The sequence below is a fragment of the Anabas testudineus genome, chromosome 14 (assembly GCF_900324465.2).
Source record: "Anabas testudineus chromosome 14, fAnaTes1.2, whole genome shotgun sequence".
Taxonomy (NCBI): Eukaryota; Metazoa; Chordata; class Actinopteri; order Anabantiformes; family Anabantidae; genus Anabas; species Anabas testudineus.
Window position 1 is genome coordinate 18,847,219 of NC_046623.1, and position 25,056 is coordinate 18,872,274.

The 25,056-nt window shown below is 40.7% G+C and overlaps 1 protein-coding gene across 1 annotated transcript in view; it reads right to left on the bottom strand.

Moving 5' to 3' along the window:
* Window positions 1-25,056, bottom strand: part of LOC113170263 (polypeptide N-acetylgalactosaminyltransferase 10-like) — a 43,702-nt gene that overhangs the window by 13,052 nt on the left and 5,594 nt on the right. Inside the window, exons 2-5 of the mRNA XM_026372287.1 lie at window positions 18,276-18,378; window positions 16,008-16,146; window positions 12,950-13,116; window positions 381-566 (exon numbers count right to left, since the gene is read on the bottom strand). Of these exons, the coding sequence (XP_026228072.1) occupies window positions 381-566; window positions 12,950-13,116; window positions 16,008-16,146; window positions 18,276-18,378 (595 nt within the window). The remainder of the gene's footprint in view (window positions 1-380; window positions 567-12,949; window positions 13,117-16,007; window positions 16,147-18,275; window positions 18,379-25,056) is intronic.

A 25,056-nucleotide genomic window follows, 5' to 3' on the forward strand; every position in this document is an offset into this window, starting at 1 on the left:
GTGAGAACATTATTTCTCAGTTTGAGAGAGAAATTTAAAGTTCTGCTCTGTACTGGACATTTTGGAAATCGAGGGTGCTTTTTGGACGGAAATGAAAACAGCTTTAAGACTTTTCCTGAAAACTAAAGAGAAGTTTGAGAAAACAAGTTTGTAAGTTTTTGTTTTTTTTTCTTTGAAACTAAGATATTTCTGAAAATGTTTGGAAAATAAGGATCATTTTGAGAAACAAGGTGAAATTTAGAAAATGTACAAGTTGGTTAGTTTTTATCGTAGAAGGATTTAATCATCCTTAAAATCTCTCCTCTGTCATTATGTTATATGTTATATACGTTATGTTATGGACAGAGGCTACAGGAAACATGGTCGTGTGTGATCCTCACCCAGCAGTGGAGGGAGCCAGTTGACGTTGGCCTCACAGTGAGAGTCCAGGAAGGTGATGACCTCTCCTTTAGCAGCGGCGGCTCCCAGCAGCCGAGTCCTGATCAGCCCCTCTCTCTTCTTCGTCCTCAGGATGCGGACCTTCGGCATCCGCTTCATGTACTCCTCTAGCGCCACCTTTAGGTGCTCTGTACAAATGGGAGGAGCGGGGTTGGAACAAGAAGATGCAGGAATAGGATGAGCTCGTTGGTCACATCTACTTTAACAACAGAGAAAGAGCCACAAGGAACTAGAAGCTCATCGATCGCTAGGAGTCAGAATCAGAATGAGAATTTATAACTATTAAACTGATGTAAACAGTGTGAGTGAGAAAGTGTTGGTATTGTAGGCAGCTGGATAGTGCAGTGGTAGATCACTGGCCACTGTGTGGTACACTGGGGTTTTAATCCCAGCTGTGTTCTACCTCCAGTAGGGTTCCTCCTTACTCTTACCCTGCCTTTACCTTGTACCCTTGTTAAGATGCTTTGAATAAAAGCCAAGTGTCTGTCGAGTTACATTTATGGCAAAGTCTTTGCATGGCAGTGGTCACTGCAGTGCCCTGGAACAGACTGGCAAGCTGTCCAGAGTGTATCGTGCCTCTTTCCAAATGCATGCTGGGAAACAGGATAGGTCTCAGCTACCTAAAACATAAGCAGTTAAGAAAATGGATGGATGGTTCCTGCAGTAAAAATGATAGACAGATTCCAGATGAGGAACTTTTTTAACAATAGAAGTTGCACAAGTGCCTCAATGTCTCTCTGTCACAAATCTCTTTCATGCAAAGGTTGATGTTTTCTGCCTGTGGGATTTTTGTATTTTCAGCACAGACAGAACAGAACATTAATTCACACAGTGGATCAGACTGAGAAACTGTAAGAAAGTGTTTGTTTCACTGAAGAATGACAAATGAGACCATGTAGTGACCAGTGTAGAAGAAGAAAACACCCATAATATACATGACGCCCTGCAGAATAATTCTCTTAATATTCACAGTGAAGCTGCCAGGAACAACGAATGTTGCAGCCTTCTACTCAAACTGTAACTGTCACACAACAGAAGGTGTAACTCATTGTCAGGCAAAGGTCTGTTGAAATCTATCAGCAGCATCAGGTGGATACACTGGACGCCATATTACCAATCCCTATCCTTCTATTTGTGTAGGTGTAAACCTGCAGGAGCTGTGGCTGTTGGGTTATAAGAACAATTCTCCACAGAGATAGGCCTCCTTGTTTCCATGCTTCCCACTCCCTCACATCTGTTCTGCTTTTTTCTTTGTATCACAGTCCGTTAGGATTAAACTGTAATATTGCAGAGAAACAAAAAGGAAGAAAGAATAATCACATATTGAAGAGCAACAGGGAGGATGTGGCAGGACTCATTCACTCTGACCTCAATATTTCTATCTGTCATTCTATGGAAGTCCTTCTTTCGTTATTTATGCTTTTTCCTGTTCTCTGGTTGTTCTGCGTCTACAACCTTTTCATTTCTACAGTTTAGGGACCAGGATCAGAGAAGTAGCTTCACTTAGTTCTTCTGTACTATTGTACAAACACCCTGCACCACGTCCTGTTTGCTGTCCCAGTGAACTGTGCATGATGCATGAAGATGCATAATGATGCAGGTTTAGTGTCGGACGCTAAAACAAGGCCTTTATACAGCCATGAGTTCTGTAACTATCCACAGGCCCTCAGCCTAATCCCTCCAAAATGTTTGTGATGCATTTTCAGCCATCAGCCGACTTTTTATCTCTTACTGTCTCTCTACATCACTGCATCAACAACTAATCCCAAATCTAGATTCTCCATCACCTCAGCGCTGTGTTTCAGACATATGTGCTCGAGTCCAGATTATCTCTGATTGCAGTGAAGGTCAGCCATATTTATTGGCTGTTACTATGTTTATACATACTGTGTTTTGCACACACGACCTACACGTCGTAAAGTGTAACTTTGCATCAAGGTCGGAAGGTCTGTGTGAGGTCGGTATCAAACTGCGAGGAAAAGGCAAGTTGTCCTCTCTGTGTGCTCCTGTAATAAATCAGCCCATTAAAAACTGACCATTACGAGGCCGATCTGACTCTTTATGAACGCTCACCCTACACAAAGCAACTCTTACATCATCCCACTAATGTCAGGAAGCAAGACAAAATTAATCACTGAACATTTGCCCTGTGTGTGAAGACAGCTTGTATAGATAGAGGTGAGTGAGGGAAAGATCAGCGCATTTAATTTTGATTGGTTAATTTTCCCTGAGTAAATTGGAATACAGCTCATACTGTTTACCGACAGCAAGGAGGCAATTAATCATGCTAATGAGAGCAAGCTGATGTCGGCAAACACATTACTCTTTATTAGAATGTGAAGCAGAGGAGATTGGAGGTCCGAGGTGTCGCGGATGTCGGGGTCATTTCACAGCATGGAACAGAGGGATGAACCGCTCATCGCCCAGCGCGCTGCTAAGAGAAGTCCAGGCCATTTATTCCCAACAAACTAGACTCCACCTGAACTCCCACCATAGCGTCCATCTCTTCCTGTGTGTCTCCCTTCCTGCAGTCAGTCGCTCACTTATTTCTCCTGTGAGCAGTGCTGCCCAGCCTCCTTTCATCTGCTCACATGCAGCCGTACTCAAACATGAATTAGTGGTTCGCAGCTGAAAGACAGAGCAGTTGGCCTTGGGCTCTTGTCAAAGTGTCTGTGCGCATTTGAAATGTCACTGGTAAAACACAGTACATGTGTTTGTAGCTTCTGCTTGTCTCACTTTGACTCGTGTCCAATGAAGTGAAATCGTATCCGCTGACTTTAAAGGAGCAGTTCGTCAATCCATGTCGTTAACAGTTCCTCTAAGTACTATCTTTAGATATTTCTACTTGAGTATTTCTTTGACTTCACTACATTCCTGGGGAAAATACTGTACTTTTACTGCACTTACTATTTATTTGATAACTATGATTAAAGACATAGATTAATAATACAAAAAACAGAAAACTATAATCTTTCGACTTTATTGATCCTGGGTGAGAAATTCACAAGCTGCTCATGAGTAGATACAATAACTCAAAAGCATCAGAACAGTGCAAGTGTGAGCACACCAACACATTTCCACCAGAAATATCAACAGCAACATCCCCCAGTGCTTTTTTTATAATTCAATTAGGGTTCATCCACAGCAAATCCAACACAGCAAGCTGTTTCCAGGGCGGTGGATTAATCCCCCGACCACACCACAAACTGGAGCCGGAGCTGCTTATTTATTCCTTCAGCCTTTTTTTTATTTTAATTTATATTTTCCTGTGAATATTTGCTGCTTTTGTTTAAAACTGGTTCTTGAGGGAGTGACTGAGCGTGTTGTAGGTCAGTTCTTTGCTAAGGGAAGTCGGGGAGATGCATGACAAACCAAACTAACAGTCCGGTAACATTACTGCCAGTGCTACACACACATTTTACCCCGTGTCACAAACAAAACCCCAAGATACTTAAGGCGTTTTCACATCTATAGTTCAAAGAAACTTGTTTTTAGTTACCTAGAAAATTCCAAGCAAACCAAACTGCATCACCACATGTCACTTAAGAGTAATTCTGTTCGCTCACTGGTCCCTTTCTGCAACACTGAATATTCCTGTGAGAGAAAAGTAGAAAACATAGAACAGCTTCACAAGTGGATTTAGCTCATAATTATCTAGACAATACAGAAGGCAGCAGAATTCTGAATGCACTCCAAACATCTCGAAAACACAACGCTGCTTCACACTCTGTAAAGAAGTTGCTGTCAGCGCACAGTTTGTTTGGGACCTCATGTCTGCAGTGGTCTTGGTCTGCACCCGAGTGCGAACCACAGTTTGATTCAACTGGACTAAACATCGTAGCTGTGATGACACCATGAGACTCATGAGATTCAAGTAAGGCAGCAACGAATAAAAACAAAGTAGGAAATCCATGGTTTACCTTCACAGGTCTGTGAAAACCATTACCATTCTGTATCCCATTAAAAGGACAGATGTCACACTGCCTTACACTCCTTGAGTCAAGTAGAAGTCTCGCTTCATTCTTAGCTACAGAATCCCTCCGTGTCCGAAACACATCACCTACTAGAGCCGAGATTAATTCTGAGCCAACTGAATTGGATGCCCTTCCCTCCCTGGCTGCTATTATAGATTCTGTTCATGAAAATCAAAAACAGAATGGGTGACAAACAAATCCTTGGCATAGTCCAGGGTGGGCGGAAAATGTATTCTATATTCTATGGTAGAATTTACTCAATAAAATGTGATGTTGTTCTCCAATAAATAAATTGAGCTGAAATGTCAGTGTACTCGGTGAGAAGTATCATCTATTGTCAGGGCTAGAAGACATTAAATCAGGAAAGAATCTGAAAAATCTGTGCACGCACAGACAGCAATCTGGTATCTTACTTGCAAAAAGTGAGCTAATATTCATCTGACACTGTGAGATAATACAATACTAATGTTTTAAATTCGGACCCCAGAGAGCTAGTGATACAAGGTCTTTGGCTGAGTGTTACCTGTGCTCAGGACAGAGTGGACTCAGAGACACCTGTACAGTAAAGGTAATACAGGGAAAACAGAGCTGGAAAAGGAGAGACAGAATCAGGGTTTAATGAGACTAGAAGATATTTTAAAATCATAGTTCATGTGAGGTTATTTGTTTTTATCAAATAAACCGAGAGTGTCGAAGGAACCGAAGCCTTAATGAGAAAAGAGATTCCTTAATTAAGAATGATTGTGAGACTGTTAAGAAGAAGAACAAGGTGAGGAAATGAAATAAATCCTGGAAACATTAATGGATCCTGGACGTAAACAATGTGAAGAACTAAACTGAGCAACTCGTACTGAAGGTGAGAATAAAAAAAAGAAAGAGGATAAAATGTCTCATCTCAAATGTCTACATCTGAAGTGATCCCCTAACCTTTCATTTACCACTGCCATCAGTTTAAAAATTTACATCTGGTTTTATGCTGGAGGTTTCAGCTGTTGCTGCAAGAGTCCTACATATTATATCAGACTGAAGAAGCTACTTGGATGAGTAGCGAAACGTTTCAACTAACTAAAGGAAGTCCAGTTTCCATGATTCCTACATATTCTACTTCTGCACTATAAAAATATCCACATCACAAAGGCGAGCTGTGACGTCAACAATATGCAACTTAAACTAGAGTTAATATATACATACGTGTATGTATGTATATATATATATATATATATATATATATATATATATATATATACATGTCCTTAAGCTAGGGGGCTCTACAAATAAAGAAAGAAAACAACAATAAAATACAAGACTGAATATAATCTGTACAGACGAAAACACTGACGACAGTCACACTGAATAACATGATTGTGATGTATATATATATATATATATATATGCGTCTTCAGAGCTACAGTAGAGGCCATTTACATTGTCCTCACACTTCTTATTTGAATCGATCTGCTAACACTGATGGCTCTACATCTCTAAACCACAACACTCAATTAGCTTCTTTTGTCCTCTGTCCTCTGCCTCTCCCTCAACCTCCCTCTTCACATCACTCTCTCCCCTGTGTCTCTGTCACACTTCACTGAGCACCATTACCCCATTATCTCCCCACGCCTTCATACCCAAACACACAGAGACTGATGCAAATGAATAAACATGTCTCGCCTCCATCCCTGCCTGTCCCACAAACTGTCTCTCTATCACCCTTCCTTCCTCTCCCCACCTCTCCATCATGCAGATGGTGAAGCTGCTGGTGTTGATAAGACTGTTCAAAGCAGCTCTACACTGCTGGCAGCCAAAACAATGAAATCATTAATAAAAGTGTCCTGAAATGTAATCACTTCATTAAGTACTGTGTATTCAGTAAGGTGTGCAGGTTTATTTCCATGCAGGCCTTTAGCAGACACAGGTTTGTGTACTGTTGGATTTGGTCAAAGGCCAAAGACACTGATGTACATCAGTCATAAATGCTTTACTCCAGAGCCAGATTCTCTAAGTTGGCAACTACAGAAACAATTCCTTTGCAGCTGACTGCATAACTTTCATGGTCCACAGATGATGATTCCACATGAAGTGAACCCCCTAACCTTTCATTTATCACCGTCATCAGTTTAAAATGTAATCATCATAGCAAAAATAAAATCTACCGCACAGATGGCCATCAAATAAACTAAGCATGTTTGTGCTCCCCAGAGGATCGACTATTTGATCGTAATGAAGCCAGGATCTCTCCTCACCACTCTTAAAATGCGAGTAAGTGATCTCCTCTAATGTGAGGCTGCTCCAGCCATCATCGAGTTGCTGATAGTGCAGTGTGCCACTCTGGTCTCACTGAGTAAATACAATCTGTGATTTCAAGACACAACTGGTTTAAAATCTGAATAAGAATCAATATTAATGACAAATGGTAGGGAAATATTTTCATGGCACAGAAAACCCATTTTGAAGCCTCTCATATCTTAAAAGACAGATAAATACAGATGCTCACAGGACAAGTGGTGTGGGGCATGGCAGGAATCTGACAAACACAGCTCAGCACTCAGGCTCCATTTGTGTCATTCTGCTCTTATGTTGGATCCACAGAGTGGTGTGAAAAACAGCACAGCAGTAAACAGCAACAGCCTCTGTCTTCTTGAAGTCATGGTCATTCTGACAAAATGTATTTTCAATATTTCATGCTGAAAGTGCCTGTTTACTATTTTATCCTCACCTTAAAAGCAAATAGCAGCAGGTGCAACAGAGTCTGTGGCTTTATTCTCCAAGCAGCTGTGGTTTGCAGCACTGTGCACCCACACAGGCAAAGGGCACCTTTTTGTTTTGTTTTTGTCTTGCTGAACACAATGAAAATCACTTTGTCACAAACATGTGAGACATATTTCTGCACAATTAGCAGCAGAGCTCTTGCTGTCAGATCTGTGGAGGCTCCAGGATGGAGACCGTGCTGACGCCTGCTGGGAGCTGTGCTCTCTGCCAAACTCCCTTTACATCCAACTGTAAATACATCAAAAGACACTCCGCACAGGAGCAGCACACAGGCTGCTCCTTATTTCAAATGAAGTATTGCAGCCATTTGCTCAACTGATCCCATCAGAGAGAAGAAAAGGGGGGGAATAATTGGATGATCAATCTGCCAATGGCAGGTTTCCATCATCGAGTTGCTGATAGTGCAGTGTGCCACTTTGGTCCCACTGAGTAAATACAGGCTGTGATTTCAAGACACGACTGTGTTTAATTCTGAATAAGAATCAATGTTATTGACATATGTTAGAGAAGTATTTTCATGGCCCTGAATAAAACACAAGTGGAGGAGCTGTGTTTACAGGCAGCAGTGGACAAACATAAAGACAGTATTACTGTGATTAATATTTATTCTGACTCAGTTAGTGTTCTTATTCTGGTATTTTACTGTTATTCTGAGAAAAACAGTTATAAAGACACAAACACACAACAACATGAGGTTACATAAGGTTTAGGTTAAGGAGAGAAAAGTTAGAGATTTCCACAGGCCATGAACACACCACAGACCACATCCAACTGTCAGCTATGCAAACACACACATCTGCAGTAGATTGTATAAATATAAATTATAGAAATATATGTATGACTGTAATGTGTAATTCTGACGAGGAATATTGTTTTATTGTTGTCATGAATAGATTTAACACAGTTAATGATTGAACTTGCCGAGATAAGTAAGTTAATACAACCTTTCCCTGCACAAATTCATAATGCTGGATATCAGTCATGTAAATATCATAACCAGACAAGTCAGAGGCGCTTAGCAGGTGCCATGGACTGGTCTTAACCACTGTCAGACTCCTGAACAAAGCTCTCAAACCCAAACTACTGGTTCTGCCTGTGCATTGACAGAACCAGTGCATTGAAGCTGTGGTCGTATTTGTTGGTTAGCAGCTGAGAAAGTATGAATGTTGACAACTCCCTTACACAGTCATTATTAAATTACTGTTATTCTTTCAACGTGCTTTCATTAATTGAAAATCTCAACATGAGTGTTGATGTGGTACCAAAATCCTAAGTGTGGTGGTGGTGGTGGTGAGATTTCTGAAATAAAGTATAACTCATAGTGTAGAAATGCAGATCTCATTTATCTCCTAGAACATTGATTTATTGCCTTTTTCTTCTTTCTTTATTGGTTTAGGTGGTAAAACATTAATAATGCTTTAATTGTGTTGAAAGGAAAACTACAGCGTTGCTTCGTTGGGTTCACAGGCACCTGCTGTACATTTTAATAGCCAGAGTTACAGCCAGCTGCGTTCAATTAAAACTAATTGGTGAGACCAGTGAAAAGTGAGCTGCACATCTTCCCTTTATTGTTCAAATTCTTTGTGTATGAGGCTAAGTTGTACTGAGATATAACTACAAGTTCTCTTTGTTACTTTACTTTAAGGTCATAAGGATGTTGAGGTGTGATTCAGAATGATGTAGTTTCTGTTAAATATGAAACTAAGAGACTAGAAAATCTAAATGTTAACAGTGGAATCTTTGCAGATCGGAAAACATTAAAGCAAACACATAAAAAACACAAAGGCAGCCGTTAACAACCACACACAAGAGTGTAACATTTTGGAAAATGTGCTTCAAATCCAGAAAACCGGGTTTCTAATGTAATACATGTAGCGTCTCATTCATTCAAAATGTGCTGCATCAAAACACAATTTATCCAGTGAAAACAGTTCCCACAAAATGTATTTCTAGTTGTTATGAATTCAACTTTACTTTCACACAAACTGGCAGCAGCAAATATTTTAATTCTGAGAGCAAATGTTATCTTATAAGAAGAACTGAAGATATTTCAAAATGGATAACAGAGCCTGAAACAGTTCTGTCGGTACAGGAGTCAATGTAAACAGCAGGAAACATAGAAGGATATGAACACAAGGAGCAAACACACAATTATGAAATCAGTGGCAAACGTGCATCATTAAACCATATGTAAACCAAACAGCACGTGAGGTCAGATCTCTCTCCCACTTTGAACGTCAGTTTACCTTTTGCAAAGCGATACTTTATCTGAGAACAGTGTATTCAGTGTATTTCATAAAAGGCTCAACACACTGCATGCAGCAATAAATTCACATATGTCACAGTCTCTAGGGTCCATACAAGAAACTGGGGAACAGTCAAATGAGGGGATACAACAGATCCTTTGTCAGCTGTGATAGCAACACTGGTTCAATCTGTAGCTAAGTGTCACACTTCACTGCTGGCCGTAAATCAGAACCGCCTGCTGGTCACGTGTGAGAGATAAACAGAGAGGCAGAGGCCCAGTGGTGGGAATCTGGACCCCCACGACACGATGAGCTGCTCTCAACTGAAAGTTACAATTAAATTAAAGGAAATAAGTGAAAACATAAAAACATGGTGAAGAAAGTAGTGAATAAAGATTTTCTTTGACAGCGGGGAGTAAAAATGGTCCAATTTCTGGAAAACATTTCAGTTTTTGTAATTTAAAATCAGCATTTCAGTCTTAACTGCACTGGTCAAGTACTGAAAGAAAGAAACAAACAAAGTCACACTCTGAAATGTCCGTGGACAAGACACTGAATCTGAAGTAGTGTAAGAAGACAAACCTCCTTTAGCATGATCCCAGTTAGAGGTTGTAAAATACCAAAGGTACGCCTTGGTAACACCAGTGTTAATCTAAGAACATCAATAGATGCCTTGAGCAATGACGCAGTATATTAAACCATAAGTCCTCTTAGGGAGGACGATGGATGGGACACATCAACACAAAGGTTTTTCTACTCCAGTGAGACACATTTATTATTGTAAGGAATTAGTTTTAACTTTATATATTTGACACACAGCCTGCGTCATTCCCATGGGGTCAAACGCTGATAGTGTCTGTATGAGCCATAGGACTCACACAGCAAGAGTGTGTTGACATCAGAGCTAATTAACACTTTCATATTATAGTATGTTGAACAAGCAGTACCGCTACATCGGACATTAACGATTACAAATTAAATTAGTGAGGTAATCATGTGGTAACTAAATTGATTACGATGACATATGGAACAACGAGGTGGCAACAGAGACAGATGCCCTGTCACTCTTTATCTCTTATATGGACTCAACCCAATGTGATATACTGAGAATAAACCAAAGTGAACTTCCACTGTTGTCAGACCATCGGAGCCACAGGTGTGAACAGACAGATGGATGGTTCAATGGCTGAAAGGACAAGAGGTTACTCCCACCGTACTCTGGGGCTCTTGTTGCCATGGTTCCTCTCCAACATCACTGGTGCCTGACAAATAGCATTTGTCATCTGCAGCTTGCTGTGAAACAGACGGCAGCTAAACCTGGAGTTAGGACATGTCTCCTGAGAGCTGCTTGGACATTTGAATTTATTCAGCATACAGAGATCCGACCACAGGCTGCATTATGTTAAAAATGTGATAACAGTAAAATCCGCTTGCAAGAGAACCTGGAACAACAACGTTAGCACACCAGACAAATCTGGGCTGTGAGCTAAATCGGAGGCTTCGATATGAAGTCGTCATGAGAAGCAGCTCTTTTAATTGTAACTACTGGATATTCAAACACCAGCTGACATGAATAGAAATGAGTCTAACGTTCACCAGAACCGGAGTTCCTGTGTAATCTTACTCACATAACAGGAAAACTTCACAATATTAGGAAAAATAATAATTAATTTGCCTCAAGAAAAGTGTTACAAGCAGTTCTGGTGCATAATGAAGTGTTAAAAATAGAACAGGGCATTAATGTGACCGTAGGCTGTAGAGCTGCCGTTAAGCACAGCGAGGTTAGGCAGCGTCAGCAGAACTGACTGGGCGGGCTTCTTAACACTGGTTGGTGTGTGTGTGATGAAACGAGTTGGACCTTTGTTGGGGCAGGCTGAGTCAGTAATGACCCACACAGACTGATTCTGTTTCTTGAATGAGAATCAGATAATGAGCTGCTTTTAGAGGAATCATCTGTCTGTGCAGGACTCCGTGTCATGCTTGTGGTTAGGCTTTAACAATTAGCCCAAATTTTCCTTGTTAGTCTTAATAAATTAGATAAAAGTGCTTGGACAAATTCATCAGAGCTGTTAGTTTGTTGTAGGTTTAAGGTTAGATGCATGTTTCTGTTAATATGTTATTCAGGTTTCTTGTTGACCCGATATCTCAAGAATGATTTGAAGAAACTTGGTACAAATGTCCAGGATGAGCTGATCACATTCTGTTGGTCAAAGGTCAAGGTCACTGCGACCTCATGAATGTCCTGTTCTCATCAACACTATGTCTGAGGGACAACTGGAGGGATTTTCATTACATCTGGCACAAATACTTCCACTTGCACTCCATTCAGTCCATTGCTGTGTCCCACTCAGTAAATAATAAGTACATTTAATGGACAAATACTTAAAATATCTGTTGCCGTTATAAAACCGACATGATTACATCGCTATTTTTGTTATTTTTTTGTTTCCATGCTCATGAAGTAAGAGGGTTTTGCCTCTGAGTTCTAGTGGCTAACCTCTAAATGAGTGTCAGGCAGCAGAACATCTCATTAGACGAGACGAGAGGTAAACACATCTCTCAACGAGGGACCGCAACAAAGACCAATAATTAACAAGGAATTAAACACTTTCTTAAGACAGCTGGTGAAGCGAGAAAGAAGATATTCACACACACAAACCTATGAAATAATGGAAAAGAGATTATCTACTGCCGAAGAGCCAAAGATACAAAATCAAAGCCAAACCAGCCTATGTTGGACAAAGCGGACCAGATCGGTACATGTACCAGTCGAAAAGACTTTTGTGGAAACTGCATCATTAAAAAAACAATGACTTCTAATAAGAGACCTGCCTACATAAAAGAAATGTAATGATCTACTACAGCAACATTAGGATTGTGGCTAAGGTGGCGTTGCAGTAAAGCACCCACAGGATTTTCAGAAGGATAAGTAGCTCCTATATATATATATATATATATATAATATTCGTGTAAAACCCTTCTGGACAACGAGTGTTTACTTCCAAAGTGTTCTGTAACCATATTCTCAGCTCCCGCCCCAGTTGCCACCATGTCTTTGGTGATGGTGACTTTATTTTAATAGTATTTGAAGGTTTAAATCTTCCAACAGTCAGCAACGTCTGGAATTCATTTCAGTTCCTCTGTTCCAGATAATAACTAGAAAAAGAACTAATAATAGCTTGTTGGGAGCTTGTCTACTCACTTTAGAATAAGGATTCAAACAGTTTTTTCCTGTCTCAGCGTTCTAAGGTTTTATAATACACAGCACTGTGAACAGGAGTCCTGGAGGGAAAGCTGCTTTTTGGATGTTTGTCAGTAATTGTAATTGGTCTGACTTAGAACACTACATTTGATTTTAAAAAGGCATAAAAAGTAAAAACATACAAACTTGATCTCAGACAACCAGTGAAGTGTAGATAAACACTTCAAAGCTCCATTGTACTGAAATATAATGAAGTCACACAAACGAAACAATGGTTTGATCGTTGAGGATGTGTAGGATCTGTATCGGGTGTGTGTCTGTACCTTTGTCGCTGAAGTCGTCGACCAGGATGACCTCTGCGATGAGCTGCGGAGGAGAGCGGTTGAGCACGCTGTGAACCGTCCTCAGCAGTGACGACCAGCCTTCGTTGTGGAACGGGATGATGATGCTGGTGTTGGGCAGCTTCTCTGCATACAGCCTCTGTTTACAGCTGCACACAAACCAAAAACAGAAATACAGAAGTAATTTCTGCACAGACAGACTCTCATTCACATCCCTTCACAACACGCTCGCCTCCTCATGTCAATGAGGTGACACATGGATTCAGTGGATGTGTTTGAGCCGCCTGAGGACATCTGTTCATGTGTGCAGTTGTTCTTATCAGCTTGCTGAAATGCAGATGGAGTCTTTCTTGAAACCATTGCTGCAGTTTCAGTTGCAGCAGAGTACTCTCCATTTCATTCATACGTGTACACAAACAATCTGGTGCACATTGTTTCCTCTGTGATTTTATTCACATGATTGAATAAGCAGACACAACAACATTATATCTCTGTTGTCCAATGGTTAGAAGACTTCCGGTGGTAAACGTTAATCATCCAACAGCTTCACTGTTGACATGATTGTTATATGTCCATACAGTAGAAGGTTATATTGTATTGTCACTTCCTTTAAATTAATCTTATTAGTTAATAAATTAAGTGTAATTAGATTGTCTGGTAGATGATGTGATATTCAGGTATTGTCAGGTTCTCCCAGCTGTACTGAGGACTTCTAAAGCTCTTAGAATGACTAACGCCATGTCCAAAACCGCTTCTTGTTGCTTTCAGACTCCTTCATTCTTAGTTAAACAATGTCCAATCAATTTATATGATTGGACATTGTTTGATCAACATGATCAATTTATATTATACTGTGTATATATATATATATATATATATATATATATATATATATATATATATATATATATATATATATATATATATATATATATATATATATATAATACATAATACATATATAATATAATATATATATAATACATAAGTATAATTTGGAGCTGAACTGAATTCTTTCATATTTATTAATCTTAAAAAATCCATTCTCAGAATTTTCTAAATGTCTTTTTGGATTTTTTTCTCTCTATCATTATAACACACTCATGGTCATTTTTGATGGTAGTAAGTCATCAGAAAAAAGATCAAATGTCTGAAATGATTTAATTGGCGCTGTAACAACAGTTTGACCTTTTTAAATGCAATGACCTTCAGCCGGGAAGCTTCTCAGTAGCTCTGAAGACAGCTCAGCACGGCAGGTTCTACAGTGATGCCGCTGACGGGCTCCTTGTGTATCGGAGACAGCTCTAAGTTTATTATTTGCAGCACATAAAGCTGTTATCAGTCACCAACATGTGTTCTGATGAAGGGTTATGGCGATGACCTCGTACATGATCATCACAGCAAGTGGCAGCCCCCCTGCAGAGAAACTAATCATGGTAAAAGAGTTATGTCCCTTCACTGATGGAGAGGGAGGGAAAGTGTGTAGGGAACTGTGTCAGTCGATCAATGTCTGTGTTGAACATCAGCCTGCGTGTTATTCATTCAAATATGAGCGCAGGGAGACAGGCGGGCGGAGTGATCGACAGGCGGCCAACCGGTGAATCTTAACAAACCCTGTCCAATTCCACAGAGGACGGGGTTGTGTATATGTGTGTGCAAGTGAGTGTGTGCTTCAATTAAATCTTGTCAGCGTGCAGAAATCGAATGTGTCAGTCGCAGGTCTGGACTGGCTGCCGGAGGCACCAACAACACGCTAGTCACCAAATGGCAGGCGCTGCCTACAGGGCAGACGGGGGGCAGAAGGGGTAGTAACTACTTGATGTGGAGAGCAGGTGCGTCTGTCGGACTGGTCACAGGAAAGTGATGAGTGTCTGGAAGCCAGCAGGCACCATCAGTCCTCAACGGCATATTCACTTAACACATTCACATGCTAATAATTCAATTACAGCCACATTAAAGCTGAAGTCTGATCACAGCAGCTGTGAACGCCTGATGTTTACCAGCAGCGGCTTCTCTGCTGTTCTAAACCTCACCAACCCTTCAACACAGCAGCACATAGTCAAACAATGATTGAATCATCATACACATTTCAGAAGTCCTTGACTGAAAATGTTAACAACAGCAGCACCATGAGAACATGTGCTAATACTCTGAAAATGGATTTTGTCAATAAGTTTGGTTTAGTTTGGAGGACCTGTTGCAACGCACAGCAGCACCCTCTCATACTAGGCATCTGACACAGAGGAGCTGAGATGACGGGGCTGGAAACACAAGCTTACTATTTAAATAACTGTGGGGGGGCCACTCCGTTTAGGTACAGCTGTACAATCATCACTGTGTTTATGTCCAGTCCAAATCCTATGTTTGAAGTTGAGCTGCAGTTAGACTGAGTGTCTGAGTGTTTTAAATGATTAGGAGTGGATGCCACCACTCCTACCATGACTATCCAGAAACTAGAATTCACTTTTCCCATGCATCTACACCGATGAAATTAAGAACTACTTTCCAGTTCTGTATTTAGTTCATCTGTGGTTAAATGCTCGGAGAAGTTGCATTCACCTGTACCTGCACCTGTCAGCACAGAGGGCTCATGGCAGGAGATGTGTAAGGTCAAGGAAGGCCTTCTTTTTATAAACACAGATAAAAAGAGCCAGTCCTTCTGGGGAAAGCGGGGTAGGAAAGTGTTCAAAGCTGCTTTCCACATGAAAGGGGAAGAAAGGTCAAGTGTCAGGCACAAAGTCTTGTCAGGCAAAAGAAAAGCTGTGATTAAAGGCCTTTCACAATGCCATTCTGGGATTGAAAGGGAGTACACAGTTCAGAGGAGTGTGGTCAGGGGCTGGTTTCTACCACAATTCTACAACTTTTAAGGAGTCCCCCCACCCCCCCCCCCACCACACTATTTCTTGAAGCAGTCATCTTTGACCGACACTGCACCAAACACATTTCAGGACTCGCTGTTCCCATGGGGATGCAGGTGGATCTGCAAAAGAACTTGCAGTGTTTACATATGATTACAGCTTGAGGCACAAACAGGACTCACTTCGGGTGCCGGATATCAGGGAGAGAGCGGTTGAGGGAGATTCGGTCGCTGACATAAATGTTGAAGCCGTTCTCCCTGTAGGCCTGGTCGACCCGGTCGGTTTCTGTCAGGGGGAACGGCTTCCCCTGTTCACCATTCCCTACATCAGACACAGATACACACATACATGTATGTCAGAATTACATTATTCATCAATACCCACTCAGTGAAATGACGACATGCAGTAAACAGTAATGTCTCCAGATGTAGCAGAACAGTGCCACTAGAATTATAAATGTTCCAGGTGGAGGTTTAAAAATAGAAAATGATGAGATGTGATTCTCCCGTCCATCTGAGAATTTTTGATGTATTCGATTTTTCACTCCGAGACCTGATTCTCCTACAGTCAGAAAACAACCACCTGAGTGATGAGTGTGTCTGTGTCTTTGAATCACCTGAGAGTTCATTTGCTCTTTGAACAACAGTTGAATCTACTGAATGAAAATGCAAAGAAATTTTAAAAAGCTGGAACCAGTTAGATAAACGATTTAACAGCTAATTGTTTAACTTCTACATGAAAAAGATATTCATCCTGGAATCGTATAGCTCACTAGATATATTTAGCACTTAGCAGAGATGTATGTGCACACAAATAGCTATTAACTCTAACAATATTTTTCCACAAACAAATTTCAGGAGTGCACCACATTACACTGTGCCGCATGTCTCATTAGCCACTCATCAGTGCACTGCACACAAGCACACACACAGACACATGCGTTGAGGCTGATCTATAGTCAGGGGGAGCATCAAATTAAAGTGAGCCTCCTTGTTCCATTAGGCAGAAATGATCTGTCTATATTCCTGAAGGTAATAACTGTGGAAAATAACTCCACACTCTAATGGCTCATTTCAGAGATAAACTGTTCTACTTAACATTGTATTTTTTCTGCACACACCAGTTAAATAAAATGATGGTTTCCAGCTGTCCACAGGCCAATGTGAAATATTTCTAAAAAAGAACTTTAGGATTATTTCTACTGATTTTATTCTGTGATTTTCACCAATGATTTTCATGTTGTGTCACATTCAGTGTTATTCATCTGTCTTCCAGCACACGAATAATTCCACAGCTTTGCACCATATTTTCATACAGTATTTAACACATTTAACACATTATTCGGATTCAGTGCAGACGTGTTCAACTCTGCTCCTCTCTGTGTTAACTTGTATTATAAATGACATTTTTTAGTTAAATGTTAAACTTACTCTAGATTTTCAGGCATGAGAAGTGACTTTTGACCTTCCATTTTGTTTATGTATGACATCTAAAATTTAAAAAGAGTGAGTCTCATAATTTAGCATCATAATGTGTCATACATTTTAATAAGCACCTACATGCAGCTCTGACGCCCACTGAAAAATAGTGAGGATACACGTACTGGCTCCTTTTTCAGACATGGATACACTTGCTTGTTTGATGGTGGTATAGGAAAATACAGATTTATTCTGTGTGCATTCACACAAGATGTGGCAGAAATGCACTCTAAAGTCGAACTAACCATGTTTGTTTTGTACCTGAATCAACCCAAACTGCTGGTTGCATGGTTGTAACTCAGAGTTTTGGACTTTGGCAAAAGGTTGCAATTCATAGGCACAGTTGTCGTGGGGGCTTTCAACAAATGGGTCATATGAGAGGATGGAGGCAAATGAAACACAATCATTTAGGTTGGAGGACTAGCAGTAGGAGAAGTAGAAGTAGAACGGCACGACGAGAGATGATGTTGATTCCCACTTTAAATTCTCTTCTCTGCTTTCTTTTAATATTTTCAGTATCACACAACATGAGCATCATTACTTAAACTTCATTTCCAAAAAAAAAACACGTTGTTCAGTCTTCATGGTCTGATCTACCATAAGATAAATGGGTGTCTTAAACTATTTACTACAATCTCACAAATCCAGCACATTTGGCGCATGAGTATTTCCTAATACTACATAAAAGCCGGTTAAGTCTCTTACATTTGTAATGAAAAGTCAAAGGTATGTTTTCCACTCAAGGCCCGAGGCTGAATCAATGCTTATTGTAGAAGATTAACTGTGTTTAATTATGTACTCAGAACTGTACTCGCAGCATTGATTCGCACTGCTTCAGAGAGACGAAGAGGGAATTAAGAAAAGGAAAAAAGAGAGTTCAACTCTAGAGCTGAAATGAAGTGTGTGTGTGTGTGTGTGTGGTCTCGTGCCTCCACAAACCAGAAACAGCAGCGTCTGACAGTTTGAACATACCAATGCGAGCAGCATCTCTCCTCATCACTTCGTAGTCATGCCAGTCTGTGCGCCACACACCATCAGGTCCCACCTGAGCAACCTTCTTTATCTCGTTCAACCTCTGCAGGAACACAGAAAAAAACAGAAGCTGTTAATTCCACCATCACGTCTTTTTGGCTGCAACCCCTTTATCTTGTTACCTGGAAATTAATTGAGTTCATTCCATGAAGCGTTTTATTACTGACATTAGAATAAAAAGTGAATTCATTTAAAAAGGGTTTTAACTGTATTTTGGAGTTTTAAGATGGTTCCTTGAAATCCTTGAATCTGTGTCACATGTATTGATTTCAGGTGGTGGTAAAAGGGGAAAAAAAGTATTGTCTGACAAAGAGAAACACACACACCCTCATCACCATAAGCTATTACTCTCTACTCTACATTAAAACGCACAAGCAGCCATTTATGAAATTCTCTCTGCTTCAGAAATGACTTTCAGTGACTCAAGATGTTATAGGATTACAGCACAATGGTAAATTAATTACTTCCATGGAAGGATGCAATTAGTGAAATGTTGTTAATACAAATGACATTAACCAGGCTATTAACTGATACCACAGCACAGTCAAACAAACCACCACAGTGAGCGATGGGAGCGTGTCTTCATGGGCAGCAGCTGTTCGACTCTTTCTCTTTGTTTCCAGTCTGCTTGACATTTCAGAGACAGCCAAGCTAATCAGCCAGTGTGGGAGGTGACAACTGGAAAACTTTTTAAAACTAAAAAATACAACAGGATCCACACACGGTTCACAGCCTCCTCCTATTTTATACTAAGATGTAATTTGCAGACAACACATTTATGCATTTGTTCACTTCTGAATGATTTTATCTTAGTGTGGTCTTTCTGAAATTGTGTTTTCATTCTGTATGTATAGGTAATAAGATTCTGTCACTTTTCCAGTGTAAACAGTTTAGTTGTGCAACAGTCGTGTATCTTCACACCTCTGATGAATTTGATCTTTACATGGCATTGTTCAACGGTTCCTGCACCTTTAAGAAATAGCTAACAATAAATAGTGAACATCCATCTATAAATATATATATATCTCACATTAGTATTTAAAAGCAGGTTCAGAAGACCTTATAAGAAATAAAGATAACTTTATTTATAATATTTACATGTTTTCAAGATACAAAACAACATGAATTAAAACAGCAGCAGTCGCTGCGAGTGGACAGAACGGCTGAACTTCATGCTCCAATCAACATCCACAAAGCTTCAATAGAAGTTTAATTAATTGTGGAAAATCAGCACCTCGATTGTTCAGTGCCACTGCTTTCAGAATTAATTAGCACCTAATTATTCTGATTGGTGGTGTGAGTGATGTGGTCAATTATGAACGATTTGTATGAGGTTGTCACTGGACCAGAGAAGCAGCATCCTGTCAACTAAAAGATGGAGAGTGAGATTTATTCAGTGTTGATTTTTTTTTATCTTCAACTCTAACTTTCCTCATAAGATTCAGCCAGACTTCTGCTGTTAGACTCCACTGGCTTTACTCTAAATCTAAATAAACCCACTGTTTTAAACACACCCTTTGTGTTGAAATTAATCATCTAATAGTTTTTCCCCAAAACCCTCTTTTATCTATTTATATTTTAAAGAACATTTGAATTTACTGAACTAAACTTTACTTCACATAATAATAATTCCATTCCAGACATGGATCAGTTGACTCTGAACCATCTCTTAGTTCTGCTGCTATAGGTTAGTCTGCTGGGGGATAAACTGAGCTCCTCTCCCCTCACCCCAACCGGTCGAGGCAGATGGCCGCCCACCCTGAGCCTGGTTCTGCTGGAGGTTTCTCCCTCTCCCTCTCCTCTACACTTACACTGTATTTTGCCTTGAGATGACTTCTGTTGTGATTTTTTTTCAGTGACTCTGTTACTGAATGAAATACCAGTATAATTATCTCCTAACTTCACCCTTGTATCTTCTTTTTGTGTGTCACACCAGGACTCTGTCCATGCAGTGAGAGTCCATCTGTGAGCTTCTAAATAAAAGGATACGATACTGTGATACTGTGCTGCCCCATTTCCATTTGATTAAAGTTTCAGGGCATGTCACCATAATAGTCCACCAGCAATTTCTGTTCCGCTAGGACCTTGATAAACGAGAAAACCAAAAGATAAAAGCTTTTGTGCTTTTTCAGTCCCTGTGAATGTTTTGCTGTGACTTTGCTTAGGTGTGATTTTGTGTGTTTGTGTTTGTGTGGGCACGGGCTGCGAAAAGAAGAGCAGCAAAAGAGAAAAGAGGTGGGTGATAAACAGATGGAGATAAGCAAAATGTAGGGGATGTGAGGAAAAGAAAAACAGACAAGACAATTGTTTCTCTCGCTGAAAAGCACAACACTCACTGGCACACAGAGCAGATGCAGAGGACCTTTCAGAGAGCAAACAGCCAGGGGAATTTAACTCCCAGAAAAGCTGTCGTAATCACTCAACACTAATGTGCAGGAAATGGAACTGGACACCACATTAACCCAGTGCTGTAGTGCAACATCCATTTCCTCCCCATCATAGAAGCCCATTCATTTTCATTTAAATCATTTAGGTTCTGTTGAATTCAGCTGAGTATGAATTTACTCAATCTGCATCACACTGGTGTAATGCAGTCGACTACAGTGGAGTTTTTCTCTTACAGTTGAATCCTAACTAGAGCCAGTGAGCAACAGTAAATCTCATTTGCTGCTTCTCTGCTCTCTGTCTCCAGTGCTGACGACCTGAGAGTAATCACCTGAACGGGTTACACATGGGCTGCTGTGTGTCTGAGGCAGTGTGTCTGTTTGATCCAAGGTTCAACATTCACAGAATCCAGTGAGACAACGTGTAACATGTAAGTAACAGGAAAAGTTGTAAACTTCATGTCAGTATTAAACAGTAAAATACAAGAAATGAGAGTGAGAGTGGAGTGAAGAGCTCGGCTGTACTCGAATCAGTGTTTCTTTAAAGGTACTGCCTAAACCTTTAGACTACTAACAGCTGCTAACACAGAAGCCATAGGACCTCCAGTCTGCAGATCCGCAGAGACTTTTAGACATTTAATGTTGGTTCAGTCAGTGCTCTCAACAGTTCGATCACAGCCGCAGAAAACAACTGTAAATTCCTCTAATCTAAAGAAATGTCCTTTCATCTAACGTCCATTTATCTAACGTCCATTCAAACCAAGTTGGGATGAACTTCTGATGAAGTGTTGATCAAATTATATCAAACACCAACATCTCTATTTTAATCTCAATGAGGTAACAATTACAACAAAACAGCTAACGTTTACGTCCAAGCAGACATACGTACATAAGGTAGCCAGCCAGTCTATTGTTCAGCAGGTAGAGGTAAATCAACCGTCCTATCTGTTCTGACCCACAGAGATTCACCTGCTGCTGCCTCGCTAAATAAAACCCCGAGAGTTACCGACCTCATCTCATTCACTCCAACACAAAAAGATCAAATTCAACATGACAGGTGGTGCAGCAGAGTGATTCTACACTGCTGTGCATCTGCATTGTGTAATATCAAACACATCTCCAATACTCATTTCATAAAAGCTGCTCTAAGTGGCATCGACAACACAAAAAAGTAAATGCAGCCATTATTATTCTGCTCTTTGAGTTGCTTTCTCTGCCTCCCTGCTGCGTGTTCTGCTGCTACCTTCCTAATGGCCATCATCACAGGGAAGAGACGTCAAGCTGCCCAAAATGAATTTCTGCTCTGGGCACTTTTCTACTTCATCAATATTCAAGGTGCAGCATCAACTTGCTAATAGGGCATCACAGGAAGTGCACCAGCAGCCATGCAGTCCATGTTTTATCTCTATTAACAGCTAAATCATCAGCCTGCAATTGTAATTAATATTTTCAAAACATACAGCTCAAAGAGAGAGAAAAAGTGAGAAGATGGAGAAATGGTCGTGGCCAATTCACCTGCATGAGTGATCATTAATTAACCTTAATGTGTCCTAATGGACCATTCATCTGTTTGCTGCTCACAAAGGATCTGTCCCTATGAATAGAGGAGCCAAGATGCAACTTCAGAGCTTAGGGTACCATTAGCAGATCGGTACTGCTTAGATGTGAGGATTTCTAGCCTGCCAAAACCTGCTAACATTAGCACGCTCATCAGTTTGATGCCTTCTATACAAACAATTAACTGGTGAGAATCAAATATTTTTTTTATTTTTGTGGCCCAATATCACAAATCTCAAAGGGGTTTTCCACAGTGTCCTGTCTCCTTAGAGCCTTGATTGAAATTAGGCAAAACTCCCAAACAATGAGGAAAAAAGAGAAGAAACATTAATAGGAGCACGGTGAACTTATGTAGGAGCTTTAGCCTCTTTTTTTTTACACTCTTTACAGGGTATAAAATGGTTTGTAGTCACTATTTCAGCTGATTACTAGGATTTGTGAAATGTGAATCGTCTGTTTGATTGTGACTAAACTGCAAACGTGTGTCAGCAATATAAGAAAACTCTTTCACATTACATGTGATTGGAATTACACACTATAAAAACAAACTAAACAGTCTACTGACCCTTCACCTCTTCTACAAAGACTGGTCACATCACATTTTGACAGTAGCTCTATTCATCTCTGGATGTGATATTGAACAAACGTATCTCCTGAGAAATATGTGACAGCGACATCATCACAGACTCCCAGAGATGCTCAGGTCTCACTTGCAGCATCTAAACTTTCTATTACAGCTCAGTGAAAAACTTTGTGGAGACAGGATATTTGCTGGCACCCAGCCACCAAATGCGTTGTGTCATCTCTGTTTGAAAGCAGTCTGGTCGGATGAATGAATCCCTCGGGGCACTATGTTATGTACCACATTGCTATGCACTGTATTTCAGGCTTTATACTTTAGACAGCAGAGAGGAGTTTTCCCAGGTGTATAACCTGCCAAGTCCACAGTTTACAATACTTAAACTAATGATGCGACTGGTTCTTGGCAGAAATGAGCGTGAAATCACAACACTGTATACAGTTTGTGTTTTCATCTGTAAAACAGGCGAAGCATAATGTCTGCTGGTCGTCTCCAGAGAAGTGTATAGAAAATGAAATGCAAACAGAAAAAGATTTCCCTCCTTCTCCTCAGCCCACTTCATTCTGATTGGCCAGATCGTCTAAGTCTTCCTGTGGGCTAAACTATGCCCATTTGCTGACCAGCCTGCTGCGAACTGAGGCAGGTTGTGAAAACAGACGCTGGTCTGTTACTGTATCTATCGGCAGAACCAGTTTGAATGGTAACTGGTGGTTAAAACATCAGATCAGCGCCACACGTTGGTGCACGTTCTCTTGTGATCAGACAGCGTTTGGCTTGTTTTTGGCTGTTTTCACATCTGTTGTCCTGAACAAAAAGGCAGAGTGAACAAAGAGAGATATTGGACTGCTTTGTTGGGTGTGGAAGACAAGCTGGTGTTTCCAGCAGCGCAGTAAGACTGATAAGGAAGAGCTGCCTATTCATTCTCTGAGGAGAAGGAGGAGTAATCAGACCACCTCAGGTCAATATTTTCCTTTTCAGTTTCCTCTCCTCCTGCTGAGAGTTGATGGTAGCTCAGTGTGAGAAGAGGAAGCTTTCTGTTCTTCTGTCAGATCACACACAATTCCACCTCGACCCCCAGAGATACAATTACCTGTCTTTCCTGTTCCACTTCACCTTCTGCTCCCCCTCCTCCACCTTCAGCCACTTTACACAGACAAGTCAATCTGTGCTGCATGTTCACGGAGCCCCTGCTCCCTCTTCTACCAACACAAAAGTTCTGCTGCACAAACTGACCTACTCCTGCCTCAGTTCAGTGGGTAGCCGGGTCAAGGAGAGATAAATAAGTCCTATAGTCTTCTATTCACAAGTGCCAAAAGAAGCTAAATGTGCTGTATTACTGTACAGGAAGTATGTTCAAGCTGCACACATTGTTTCAAGGGGGCACAGACACAGATAATCCCACAGAGGACAATGAAATGAAACGGAGAGAGACACAGACCTTTCTATTACTTGGGAAAAGCTGTAAGACCTCTAATAGTCTGAGCAGCCCAGTTGTGATCTACATGTAAATCCCTGTAGATATTCACTCTCTGTCCTTTCTGAGCCGGACAGGAGCTTGAGGCAGAGGACCTCCAGGCGAGGGCCCCTGCAGCAAGGCACTCTATATGCCCCTCAAAGGGGAGCTCAGCAAGGCCACTGTACAGTCCATTATCTCCCAAAAGGAGTCATTATCCAGCGCCCCGCTGAGATGGAAAGAGCAGCCAGACCAGAGAGAGGCCATGAATCATGGAGACCTCAGCCTCCTGCAGTCTCAGACTTTCTGCTGTAATATTCATGGATTGTGATACGAGCATCTTACAAAATGTTTAGGCCACCTGCTGTTTCCATGAAACTGCCAGAAGAGATGAATCCAGATGAAGTCTCTCACACCATTTCTTTTATTTAAACTATGAAATGCAGGCGGATGGGGACATGAGAAGACTGTGGTATGGTTTCCCCTAAATTAGTGTTAGACTATTTTTAAATGCACAAAGAGCAATGAACGCAGTCACAAGCCTCACAAAGTGCAGCTGCTGTTTTAAAAGTCAGAGCACCCAGTGAAAGGCACTTACACAGGAAGGTTTAACAACCCACAAAATGTCACTTCAAGTAGTTTTTACTCAACCTGTCAACTTGTCTAAGGAGAAGCTGATTCACTCTCCCAAAAAATATAAACAAGGTAAATAGAGAAGTTGGTCACTGTTAAAGAATAAACCTTCAC